Source organism: Triplophysa dalaica, chromosome 7 (assembly GCF_015846415.1).
Source record: "Triplophysa dalaica isolate WHDGS20190420 chromosome 7, ASM1584641v1, whole genome shotgun sequence".
In the NCBI taxonomy this organism is placed as follows: Eukaryota; Metazoa; Chordata; class Actinopteri; order Cypriniformes; family Nemacheilidae; genus Triplophysa; species Triplophysa dalaica.
Genome location: NC_079548.1, coordinates 24,733,594 through 24,747,573, shown reverse-complemented (window position 1 = coordinate 24,747,573; position 13,980 = coordinate 24,733,594). Strand labels below are relative to the sequence as shown.

At 39.9% G+C, this 13,980-nt stretch overlaps 1 protein-coding gene across 2 annotated transcripts in view; it reads right to left on the bottom strand.

Moving 5' to 3' along the window:
- LOC130425899 (serine/threonine-protein kinase/endoribonuclease IRE1-like) overlaps positions 1–13,760 on the bottom strand; it is a 61,899-nt gene extending 48,139 nt beyond the window's left edge. Inside the window, exons 1-4 of one of the 2 annotated variants that reach the window (XM_056752330.1) lie at positions 13,548–13,663; positions 5,801–5,964; positions 4,180–4,300; positions 73–106 (exon numbers count right to left, since the gene is read on the bottom strand). In XM_056752330.1, the coding sequence (XP_056608308.1) occupies positions 73–80 (8 nt within the window). In that variant the 5' untranslated portion in view covers positions 81–106; positions 4,180–4,300; positions 5,801–5,964; positions 13,548–13,663. Of the gene's footprint in view, positions 1–72; positions 107–4,179; positions 4,301–5,800; positions 5,965–13,547 lie in introns of both variants that reach the window. The other variant, XM_056752329.1, reaches the window with a different exon arrangement.
- Between the last annotated feature and the right edge of the window lie 220 nt (positions 13,761–13,980).

Below are 13,980 nucleotides of genomic sequence, written 5' to 3'. Positions count from 1 at the left end.
ACACACTCAGCATCTTTGCACAGTTCCTGTTTTAACTTTCTCACAAATTCTCACAGATAAAGGCACACTTACTCAGACATGTGCGTCGGGACTTGTAGAACAGGATCTACATTGGGAGGATAAAAATTTTCAGTTAAGTACGAGAAATACTAAATCACGGGCAAATAAAGACAAGCAAAAACAAAGCTCATGATGACTGAGCCCTCAAAAATTTACCAAAGAAAACAACAAATTTTATTAGGACATGCGTACATTATCAGTCAAACATTTTTAACCACAGTAAAAGTGAGGTACTTTTTTGACCATACCATACCATTAGTCCATGCATAAAGTGAATAAAACAAAAGTCTCATTAATACAAACAAACGTCTTAGTTGTGCTTCTGCTAACTTTAACTTTTCTAAGAAATATCAGCATATCCACGTTTCCCAAGTTTGCACAATAAAACAGCGTCCCCTGCTGTTCAAAATTCACTGTGATTCTTTTAACATCTCAACAGACTTGAATCATCACATATTATAATAGAATTGTTAAAAAACTAATAATCAAAGTAACATATGTGGTGTCCGGCAGTTGTAATCGTAATAAGAATGCAATCTTATGCTTATCTTGTGCTTTTGTCACGCACCTTAAGTGCAAATTCATGGTAAACATGGCATTCTGATATTTTCAGAATTTCTAGTTGTCAGCAGTCTAAGCTCCTCATCTTTATACAGAAACAACACAATCACAACAATATATTGCAACACTTTTTTTATTACAAAGGTAAAAAGAAAAAGAGCTGAAAATACAACTTGCTGAGGATCACCTGAGGTATTTTTTAACATCCCACCATCACATATCCATCATACACCAGTAGACACCATTATAGTTCCCATTAAAACCATTTTATTTTTTATTGTTTTTATTTGGTCAGGGTCCGATTGTTTTCAGCAGGGTTGTTTCAGCTCCTCTTAAGTTGGATAGCATTATTGACAGCCATTGCATACTTTAGATTGCATTTTAAGAGATGGAAAATTTAAAGCGGCCCTGCAACTATGCGTTGTGCATTCTGACTTCTTTACAATGTTAAACGTGCTGTCTTCTCATGCTTAACATGGTCAAACGAGTTGGGCATATTACGTAGTATTTATGTGGTAGATACACTCCCCCAGCGATCAGACAGATTTTGGAAAGTTTTTTTTTAAATATAAAAAACTGTTTCACAATAACTATTCTTAGTCTCTTATTGGACAATTCTTCTGGAAAAGCACTCGGCACTGCCAAAAAATAATTATATATGAAGCCGTCCCAGCGGTAAAAGATACCGGACATGAACCACATGCGGTGAGTGAAACTGATGTCTGCGTTTTGTTGAAAACGTGTGCGCACGTGTTTTGGTTCAGCCTACCCCATGTTTTCGGAAACAATCGTAAAGCTTTATCCAACTTCTATAAATGTGATCAAACTAAATACTCTTCAACGATACGAAGTATATGTAGAAAGGTTCGTAAATTGTAGCAAGAAAGGAGGCGGGGTCGGCGTGACTGGGATACAAGATTCAATATTTTATTGTTTTTTACCAGACGTTGCGATTATAAGCACAATAACTTATAATCACTCATAACATAGAAGACAAAAAGTCGGCCACGACCATCTGGGACCCCGGTCTGTGGATCACAGGAAACTTAAAGGGTTGTGACGCCAGATACCAACGGGTGATCCGCGCGTTGTTATCTTTCATGCGGTGGAGCCACTGGAGGGGAGCGTGATCCGAACGGAGCGTGAATTCGCGCCCCAGGAGATAATAGCGGAGCTAGAATGTGGACGGTATCCGGTGCCTCCTTTCTAGTCTGCGGGCTGGTGAGGTCTGAATAATTAGGTATAAACCTTCTATAATATCCCGCCAGCACCAGGAACTGCCTCACCTCCTTTTTGGTCTTGGGTCTTGGTGCGGTTGCAACTGCTGCAGTCGTTTCAATTTGGGGACACACCTGACCGTGACCCAAGTGGAAGCCCAGATACCTTACCTCCACACGCCCAATTGCACATTTCTAGCCGTCTGCCCGGACCCTCTCAGAGTACTCAGGACCGCTCTCAGATGTTGCATGTGCTGCTCCCAGTCATTGCTGTAAATGACTATGTCGTCCAGGTATGCCGCCGGATACCCAGCATGTGGTCCATGAGCTGTTGAAAGGTGGCCGGAGCTCCGTATAAGCCGAATGGAAGTGTCACGAATTGGTGAAATCCAAACGGCGTGGTGATGGCGGTTTTCTCTTTGGATAGGGGAGATAAGGGGATGTGCCAGTATCCTTTCGTTAAATCCAGTGTCGAAAAAAAACGAGCCCCACCAAGCCGATCCAGCAACTCGTCAATCCGTGGCATCGGATATGCATCGAACTTCGACACAGTTTTCACCCTTTTGTAGTCCACGCAGAATAAGCTGCTTGCAACTTGGCCACGTCGGTGAGCTGGGAGGGTGAGAGGTGATCACCCCGGAGCCAGAGCAAGAGATTGGACTGGGTTGCTCACTTCTGGCCCGAGATCCTCCTCTCTACTCACTACCGTCGCCAGCATCACCGGGTTCCCATCACTCCATTTTTTAAGGAGATTGATGTAATATACTTGATGTGCTCCGCTCCTATCTGACCGCACTACCTCATAATTGAGATCTCTTATTCGCCGTGTGACCTTAAAGGCCCCTCGCCACTTTGCGAGTAACTTAGAGCTTGAGGTGGAAAGTAATACAAGCACTTTATCTCCCGGTGCAAACTTGCACAACCTGATACCCCTGTTAAACTGTCGGCTCTGCCTGTCCTGGGCCTGTAGCAAATTCTCCATCGAGAGCCGCCCCAGTGTATCGAGTTTTGCTCTCAGGTCCAGGACATACTGAATTTGGTTCTTGCTATCTGAGGGTCTGTCCTCCCAAGCTTCCCTTAGGATGTCCAACACCCCATGGGGCTGACGTCCATAGAGTAACCCAATTTTTGCCGTCTTCGTGTACAAACTTACGGATCATTGCCTTCAACGTGCGATTATAGTGTTCGACCAGACCGTCTGTCTGTGGGTGGTAGACGCTGGTACGAACTGCTTTAATGCCCAATAACCCATATAGTTCGCGGAGGGTCCGTGACATGAACGCCGTGCCTTGATCCGTGAGAACCTCCTTCGGTAGAACAAAAAAAAGCGGGAAATTAAGCGGTTTAACGTTGCCGTTTGATCGTTACATCCACATAATGCAATGCATAACAGTGAAACGATAAAACGATAGCCAGTAACAAAAATACTGTGTCAGCGACCATAGTTTGTGCCATGTATTATAGCAAATAATCAGTCTAATAAAAAATAATCTTATGTTATGTAAACGGGAGCAAAGACGTGTTCTCATATCATGTAAACATGCTACTGCGATTGAGCCTTTACTCTGATTGTTGGAAAAATCTCATTATTGGTGGTGCGCATGTAAATGTAGTCTTTAGCCCTATTCAGATGGTAATTGTTTCTCATGAGAATGTCTGTAAAAATGTGAAACATGCATTTTTTTCTGATGAGTACACATTCACTGTCTTTCACATATCCTGGAGAGTTACGGTGTGGAGAAGCCCCAAAGAAGTTTACTACCCAAACTGTTGCATGCTCAGCGTGATATATTACCACCTGCAATATCATGGCATTCCCTTGGCCCAATAATTGTGCTAGATGGGCGCAGTTTAGTTTCATTGTCTAACCCAGTGGTCTCCAACTTGTTGCCTGCATTTATTTTGTAAAGGGTTATTGTAGAAGGCCACAGATAATGTGAAATTGACAGAAACAAAAAGGATTAATTATATTGTAAACCTAAAAGTTAAGTAAAATGGCAAAATAAATTATCACATTAAGTCGTGTGTCCACAGAGGCGTTTACGCCTGCAGAGGGGGTATTTTTTCAATTGTTTTCAACGCTAACGTGGTATCGCGATTAATAATCGTGCAGCCTAAATTCCAAAGCAGACAGAGCTCTGCTCTCCAGGTTCTTCGATGCCATAGGCCAATCAGTCTGCGCAGCACCTCATAAAAGCAAAAGATAATATGACACTCCAACTCCCGGCCACAATACAGGTGTTCCCTTTTACACTTTCACATGATGCTGGTCATTCACAGTGCAATTCACACTTGATCAAGCTCCAAGCCCATGAGAAACACTTTCAGTTTCCATCTGTACCTTCTTTCAGGGTCCATTTGATGGATCCAGATCTCCTGCTGACTGCGTGGAGATTCCCATCCAGTGTGGACACAAACAGAAGACTCTCTGGGACTGACACGGTGCTGCTGCTGCAAAAACCCTGTCAAAACACAATGACAAATAGCTTTACAAAAAAATATGAAATACAAAGACATTGCAGCTGATTATGAAAGCTTACACAACCAAACAATACACAAAATGACAGTAGGTTATTATAATCAATGCTTTAATCCTACAAGATCTACAATGCAATGAGCACAGCTCAAATCACAACAAAGACAATAGTCTTCACAATAGTAAAGAAAGTGTCTGTTTTAAAGTAATAGTTCACCTAAACATGGCAACTCTGTCATTTATTTTCTTGTCATTTCAGTTTCTGCAGAAGACAAAATAAGAGATTTTGAAGAATGTCGTTGGCACCTGTTCACTCGCATTGGTTTTTTTCCATACAATAGAATTGAATGAGTGCGACTTTATTCAAAATATCTTTATTTTCTGCAGTCACACAGGTTTGAAATAACAAGAGGGTGAGTAGATGAAAGAATTTTCATTTTTCAGAGGTTTACACCCACCTGACTATAAATGAATCGTGTTGCCTTCATTAGCATCACTGAATGTTTCCATCTATCTCTATTGCAATAATGTGTATAAGTCTCTTGATTGTGCTCAATGTAAAAAGATTCTTAACATCATACAGTCAAATAATTGGCTCACGGTAGCCAATGGACCCCATCGCCTGCTAAATTAAAGTCTGATGTGTGGAAGCACTTTATGTTTGGAAGATGAGGTCGATATAACAACTGCTGCTAGCAAGTTGTCCCCGCAAGAGCTACGATTTTGCAACAACACAACAAACCTACGAAACCACCTATCGAGACGTCACCTTGATGCGATATCTCGATCATGCGATTCTGGACAGCAACGGCTGGACGTTGCTTTTGCCTGAAAATAACATTCAGATTCACCTCGCACTAAGAAAATAACTAATGCTATAGTAATAATGATTTGCAAGAATACGAGATAGTTGAAAACGAAGGATTTCACAATCAATGTTTTGGAGCAGAGATACGCAATGTGACACGCAAGTACCTCAGTGAAAAGGCAATACCGAAAAAGTATGCCGAGGTTAAGATCTCTCCAGTCAGCAGAAAGAGTTGCCCTTCCCTATGACGGCTTGACCTCCAGGGCGACTGACTCGTATGTCACCATAACATGTCACTATAAAGCAAGCGACTCGATCCTCCGCATGTTTTTCAAAACTGGGCTGCCCACAACAGCCTCACAGCAAGTATCATCGCAGAATTGTTGAAGGAGGCCTTAATTGAATGGAACATTGCGGAGAAAGAACCTGCTCTCGTAACCGACAATGCAGCATACAAACTCCCCAAAATGGCCCGGTTGCTTGGCAAAATCAGACAAATCACTGGCTTCTTTCAGTGAAGCAGCATTGCCAGGCATACTCTGAATGTCAAACATTAGCTACTAGATCTACCCTCACATAAGCTGACGACTGACGTTGTAACTCGATGGAACAGCGCATTGGAGATGCTAGAGCGGTTCCTGGAGCAAGAGCCAGCCATATCTGCAGTGCTGCTCTTACCTGAAGGTCGTAGAAGGGAGAAAGATATCTTCACTTTGTCGGAGGCTGACATAACTACTGCAGAAGATGTAGTGAAAGCGCTGAATCCCATGAGAGCTCCCACACTAGCCATGTCTGAAGAGTGCACACCAACTTTTTCAGTTATTGGTCCTCTGCATGCACAGCTGTTACAGGAGATGAATATTGCACCCAATGACTCCACGATAATCAAGGACTTAAAATCCACAGTACATGACAACCTAATGACAAGGTATGTTTACAGAACTTTTTTTATTCTGTAGTAGTGTTTATTTAAAGACCCTATATGAATTAAATATAGATTACATATTTTAAATAAATGTACAAAGTTATATCTAAAAACTAAAGTTCAATGTAACCAGCAAACACTTTGAAATACATTATTATGTGAAATAGACCATTTTGGTCGCAAATGCGACCTTATTTTTCATTTTTTAAGAATAATCAGAGGTCATTCGAGGGAGAAAAAGAGTCTCCGCAACTCTGAAAGTCTCCCTGTGATTCAACAACAGTTACGCCTTAGGCCCATATCGTGGTCGAAACCAATCAGAGATAGTGAAGAGCGGACCACCCTTTGATTGGCCGTGGTCCAGATATTCCTTCACGTGTGAGCAACAGAGGTCGCGTTAAACATTTACCGATTTTTTTTACCAGTGACGGAAAAATCTGAAGGCCGTCCGTCATTTCAACTCAACTCAACTTTATTTATATAGCGCTTTTTACAATTTTCATTGTTACAAAGCAGCTGTACATGAGACACATTGAATACAAGTATGAATTCTAAAGCAGCCCCCCCGGCCAGGCAGATGCAAAACAATATGCAAATGGTGGTGAGGAACCCAAAACTCCCATCGAGAAAAAAAACCTCAGGGGAACCCAGGACCAACCAGGTGATTCCTGTTCCCCTCTGGCAAAAGCTGCGGCCTCTGCACAAGCTCAACAGTGCTTGCACAACAAGGCTTAATAAAAATATAAAAATTAAGGATTTAAGATTATCATTAACAATCTAATAGCATTTGAAATGTTGTAGGAAAAACAAAGTTGTCGCGTCCTTTATCCAGCTCTATCCTCTTGGCTCTTGTCAGGTCACCGCTTCCCATTCTCAGCTCTGCCATCAGGTCTGGGCATGAACTGCATCCTGCGGTAACCTTGGAACAAAGAGACAAGACTGGCTGAGAGTAGAGTACTGTTCTGCACTCTTTGATGCAACAAGTACATCATTTGTTGTTGGATGTGTTCCTGGTTCCGGTTGATCTAAATAATTCAGCCTAAATCCTCAGAGGATAAATATTATGGAGGTGTAGTGTATGCAAGATTAAAAAGATGAGTCTTTAGTCTAGATTTAAACTGACAGAGTGTGTCTGCTTCCCGGACCGTCTGCTTCCCGGACCGTTCCAAAGTTTAGGCGCTAGATAAGAAAAAGGATCTACCACCTGCACTTGATTTTGAAATTCTAGGTATTACCAACTGACAGGACGCCTGAGAGCGTAATGTACGTGGAGGTCTGTAATACAATAGAAGTTCATTCAAATACTGCGGCGCAAGACCATGTAGGGCTTTATAGGTAATAAGCAAGATCTTAAAGTTAATGCGATGCTTTATAGGTAACCAGTGCAAGGTTGACAGAACCGGGGTTATATGCTCATACTTTTTTGTACTTGTAAGAACTCGAGCTGCCGCGTTTTGAACCAGTTGCAGTTTTTGTAATAGGCCCGCAGGGCAACCACCTAGAAGTGCATTACAGTAATCTAGTCTTGATGTCATGAATGCATGAAATAATTTCTCTGCATCTGACAGTGACAGCATATGACGTAATTTGGATATATTCTTAAAATGGAAAAATGCAATTTTACAGGTGTTGGCGACATGGCTTTCAAATGACAGAGTACTGTCGAATACAACGCCAAGATTCTTAGCTGATGACGAGGATTTTATGGGGCATCCGTCAATCGTTAAGCAGTATTCTTGGTTGTTACGCATAGCAGTTTTCGGTCCAGTAAGTAACACTTCTGTTTTGTCCAAGTTTAGTAGTACAAAATTGTTTAGATTTTAGATTTAATTGTGAGATTATGGTGGTTTTTCTATTATAGTATTGAGTTTTCTTAAAATAAAACCTTTAGTTAGTTAAAGGTTTCATGTATTCTTAGGAAACAATATTGGGCGCGTGTATAAGTATGAGCTCATGAACACCTGCATGAACAACAAGCATCTTATCATAGCTGCACGTACACCACAAATAAGTTTTAATAAGGAAGTTTGGTTTGTTTCATAGAGTCAAGGACGCTGGTATCTCTAAACAGTGAGCTCATTTTAACATCATTAAAAGCTCATTTTAGCTAATGTTATGAGTCTGAACACTTGAACATCTGCACACACACCAAATATCTTATAACACCAAGACGAACTCCCCACACACTTTTGTAGAGAAGTCTAATTAAATCACATACAACCGAGGACACTGGGTAGCTCATTATCGCTAAACCATGAGCTCATCTTTGATAGAAACATGGTTAAATCATGTATCGTCCGAAACCCCCAGGAAAGTGTCAAGATAAAGAGGCACTTGTTTTTGAGGGGCGCACGCAACCATTAAATCCTAATATAGTAGGCCGGAACTATGAGCTCAGAGGGACGGGCTAATGAAAATGTGATGTCATATGAAACCTGATTGGAAGAAGACGATGTCATGCACACATGATTGGTTTAAACTGTGATAACAACTGGAAAACAATGTATAAAAGATGGAGTCAGATATGTATTCGTTGGATCCCTTCAGATGAACTCTGAATATCCCACTTTGTTTGTCCGGGCAAATAAAGTTTAAACTCTTGGCACCTGGAACCCTTGTCTCTCAGATTTCTTTCTGCGATGGAAGGCCGATTCGCCACAACAAGGTCTAGCAGCACATATAATGAAATACAGCCACAGTCAGACGCTAAAAGCAGATCATTTGTAACTCTGATCAGTGTTTCCCCTAGGTTTACAGCTTTGGGGGGGGGGGGGGTTGGGGAAAATTGACGAGAAATCATTTCCTTTTCATTCTTTATGTGCTATCTATCTATCTATCTAGTCACATACATTGATTGTCTGGGAGGGTAATGCTTTGTAAAATTTAAAAAATGTTACATATAAATATAAATAAATGTATTTAAATCTTTTTAAAATTGACTTTGGCAAATAACCTTTGTTAAATGTATAGAAGTATTTGTTAATATTAATGGGCCAGAGCTTAAAAAAGTAAAGAACTAAAAAAAGATTTATAAATACTAACAAATATATTGCTCATTCATTGTTCGTTAATGTTAGTTAATACCTTTATATGATAAACTAATTTTAAATGGAATTTTTTTTGTGAGACGGTTTAATTTCTATGATGCATTTATTGGAGAATAATCCTGTCAGACGCGGACGCTGTTCTGAACGTCATCACGTGCGCTGTTCTGAACGTCATCACGTGACATTCCCATACAACACGGAGCCATCTGCATAGCGTATTAAATATCTCTTGTCTTATTTAAACAGCAGATTTACAATGTCCTGACTAAAAACATTTTAAACACACATATGTAAATAGTAAGCGGCATGTAATTCATTAATATACATTTTAACCGCCATCCGGTGATGAATGGACTTTTGATGCTTGTCAGGGGCAGGATGCGAAACACTTAGATTGGAGCAGGAGAGCTACTACGGCTGCTACTCGCAGTGGAGTGAGTTTTGCCATCTTCAGTTCCCTGTGAGCTCTTAAAAAACGCAAATATTTTCATTTGGTTTTCATCTGATTGAAGCGACATATTTCCCGCCGCGCGCTCTCTGTCCGCTAATGTTTGTTTGTGTGAGCGCGTGTGCGCACTCATTGGGATAATTGTAAACGCGCAAACACAGACAGAAAAGACATGCCATCGTGGAAATAAGATAAATAACATATTACTTAAGGGTTATTTAGTTTGTTTAATAAAATAACAAATTGTAATCTGGCGCTATAAAGAAAATCAAATCAAATTTACTTGACGTCCAAGGGTGGCGGGGCGAGCCGTTAGGAGGGCGGGGCGCCCCCCTTATATAATGGTAGGGGAAACACTGCTGATCAAAGCAGTCTCTGTACTGTGACATGCTCGAAATCCAGACTGGAATTCATCAATAATGTCATTCCTTTGGAGGAAGGAGCATAATTGAGTTGAAACTACTTTTTCCAGAACTTTAGATATAAAAGGTAAAGTCGATATAGGCCTGTAATTCCCTAGTTCTTAAGGGTCAAGTTTTTTTTTTTTTTAAAGAGGCCTTATAACAGCCATCTTAAATGCTTTAGGCACATGTCCTAATGTCAGAGATGAGTTAATAATACTGAGAAGAGGATCTATAATTTCTGGGAGCATTTCTTTCAGTAGTTTTGTAGGTATAGGGTCTAGCATGCATGTTGTTGATTTAGATGATCTAATGATTTTAGACAGTTCATCGTGATCTACTGTAGAAAATAATTGCAATTTCTCCTTAGGGGTGCTGTAGTTAGTTTGTTCAGCGGATTTCACTACAGGTTGCATTGTTATAATTTTTTCTCTTATATCTTTGATTTTACTCGTGAAGTAGTTCATAAATTCATCACTGTTATGCTGATGATCAGAATCTGACGTTGAAGACGACTTATTTTTTATTAATTTAGCCACGGTGTTAAATAAAAACCTAGGGTTGTGATGGTTTTCCTCTATTAGTGTTGAAAAGTAGGCGGATCTAGACGTTTTTATGGCATTCCTGTAATTTCGTGTACTATCGTTCCATGCTATACGAAATACCTCTAAATCAGTTTTCTTAAAGTTGCGCTCCATTTTACGGGACGCTTTTTTTAGAGTCTGAGTGTGTTCATTATACCACGGTGTTGGGCTGCTATTTTTAAGTTTCTTTAAACGCAGAGGAGCAACTATGTCTAATATTTCCGAGAAAGTAGAGTTAAAATTGTCAATAGTAGTGTCAAAATCGTCAACGCTTTTACTCATGCTAGATATTTTAGACAATTCAGGCAGATTATCGAGAAACGCAACTTTGGTAGTTGAAGTAATCGTTCTACCATATTTGTAACAAGGAGTTTGATTTGCAGCCGTAGGCCATTGAAGCAAACATAATATCAGATAATGATCCGAAATATCTTCACTCTGCTGAATGATTTTAACATCGTCCACATTTATACCATAAGAAAGTATTAAATCTAAAGTATGATTACGAAGGTGAGCATACTTTAGATTTAATACTTTCTTATGGTATAAATGTGGACGATGTTAAAATCGTACATTTGAGGATTACAATGAGGGTAATTTGTAAATCCCCATTTCCCTTCAACGTGATATGCTCGCGAAGCGACCTGCGTGTTTTCACCTGTGATTGTTACCGACTGCGATGCGATCTTGGAAAACCCGTCGGATGTCGCGTGGGGACGCGGGCAAGACCAAAATAAACCACATAACATGAAGAATGAACGAGTATCAATGCACATTTCCCCTCAGTCATGTTTAACTATGGCGTTCCGGACCGCTATCGCAAAACATACAAGGGATGATCAAAAGTCCAGACACTTTGCACATGATAAACAACGTAAAACTTGATTCACTGCTTATGAGTTATTGTCCGTAATGTTTGTTTGTTTTCTTGTGTAGTGATAAAGGCAGAGCTCTCGTTTTTTAAGTGTGCGCTGCACCATTTTCCGTTTTTTTCATTTTATTCAAACGGTTAAGTAACAGTATTTTTATAGATTTTAACACAAGGAAATGTTTTTTTACTAAATTGTTATTAGAGTAAGTCTCTTACCACTGTAGAGTGACTTTTCCTTGTGATACTGGAATGTTGAGCTTTTATTTTCATCACTCCAAATTCCGTTCCTGAACATCATAGCGGTTCAGTAGCCATAGCCATAGCGACCTCAGCCATAACGTTTGTTACATACACAAGGTATGAGCAAAATAAAAACTGATTTTGAAAGGGCTTAAATATGGTATCAGAAATTGTAATAGCCTATATAAATTTGCTCCATGTGTAGGGTTTTCCCAGATCAAATCACATATGAACACAAACATTAAAAGATTACATGTATAAATGAATATCAACAACAACGGTTTTGGGCATTCGGTTGTATTAAAAAACAACAAGTTCCGAGACGCAAGTACAGCGTGATGACGTCACGAACATACTTATTACCAAGTAACGCCATCTTGCACTGTAGTGACGAGTAATAATAGATTATGACGTATTTTTTAACAGTCTGTCAGTCAAAATGACGGACAATAAAGAAGTGAAGCCAGGTTGTAAGTTAATCATTTACAAGTAAAACTTTTTGTCTGAAGAGGACCGTGACAACACATTTTCAAGACTGATGAGGGAGATTGTTACTCTGGACCAAAGAAAAATACAGAACGTAAGCATAGAATGAAAACTGTGCTTTTGGTATGTTTTGATCAGAACTTCCAAATTGAATTTTCTTTGTGATCCTTTTGTAGCCCTATGCATTTTTCATTAACATTGGGGTAATACGGTTTGTCTTTTCCAGCTTTAGGAGTCTTCAACTTTCAGTTAGCGTTGTTGGGCCAGTGCAAACATAGCACACCTGTGAGATTGCTCACAGCTTCACATAGACCTGTATTCCATCGAAACACAGCAACGACACACTCTCGGTTTCAGGGCAGAACAGAAAGAATCAACAACAACAACTGCAGCAGCACCAGGTGCCAACAAAAAACATCACATGAACACTGTAACTCCAGATTTGATGCCAGAAAAAACTAAGAAAACTGTAATCATCATGATTTTCATATGCAAAACATAACATCACAGTATGAGGGTACTGTGTGTGGTTGTCCTAATGTTGCTTGCTATGCAGTAGGGCTGGGGATGATTCATCGCGATTCACATTAATTATACCTGTCTAGGACAATTCTGAAATCAGAAAGGCTTCGATTCTGTGTTTTATGCACAGCTCTTCCGTGAAAAGGGCCCGAGATTCTGTGCTACATCCCTACATGCAATAGACGTAATTTGTTTAATAGAGTCATAGTTTAAGTCTATAGTGCATAATAGGACTGTATATTTTCATTATTTTACAAAAGCAAAATGATTTTGTTGTTATTATGAGTATACACAAATACAATAAGACCAATCACAGTTTCGAAATAATGCATTAGTCTTATTTGTATGACCAAAATAACTGGACCATTTAAGTCGTAAATGACGTTTATAATAGGCCAGGCCTATAATAGGTCGACCCCTAATTTGGAAGAAACTGATAGTTCTGAGACATTATTTGGAACAACTTGAGGGTGAGTAAATGATGACAGAATTAAAATTTGTGGGTGGAGTGTCCCTTTTAAATACAAGGTCTGGGACAAACTGTTTGATAATGACCAACTTACTGACCTGAAAGCTGTGATTGTGCTAGAGAATGACTAATGTTGGTGAATTTGATCAGAAAATAATTTCTGAATCCAAAGGCACTCTTTTCAAGTTAAGCCAACTAGAAATAGTAACGTTAAACAAATAAAATGCTATGGCAGGCCTACTAAACTTGCTATTTGCTAGAGTTGTGTTAAGTGTTTCTAAAGGATATCTGAACAAATTATCACTCATTCAACAGGCACATACACACATCCACCCACATATTCACTGTTACCCAAACTACACAAATAACATACACATTCTACAGGGAAATGTGACCAGACATGAAAACTCGATCAGTCTGATGTTCACTCACCATCAGAATGCTGTGACACCAGCACAAGATCGCAGTTATAATCCAAACGAGCGCCCTGCTGCACACTCCCCACGCCATCATATATACATATAAACACACTCAGATCCTGAAAAGTGAGCAGCAGAGATGTATAACTTTACTAACGTTTAATTTAACTGCAGTTTAATGTCTCATTGTGCTGCTGCACGATTCAACAGACGGACTTATTACTACTCTTCCGCTTCCTGCTGCGGCTCACGCGCATAACACACTGGGGGCGGGGTTGCCAAACACTTCCGCCACTGCAGGAAAGTAAGCGTTTGTTATTGTCGAGATTTGTGAAGGAGGACGAAAGCAGCAAAACCAACTGAACTTTTATTATCTTAACTGTGTATTTCCTCAAGGTAACCACAATTTTAACCACATCTTATAAACGTTTTAATGCTTTACAGAA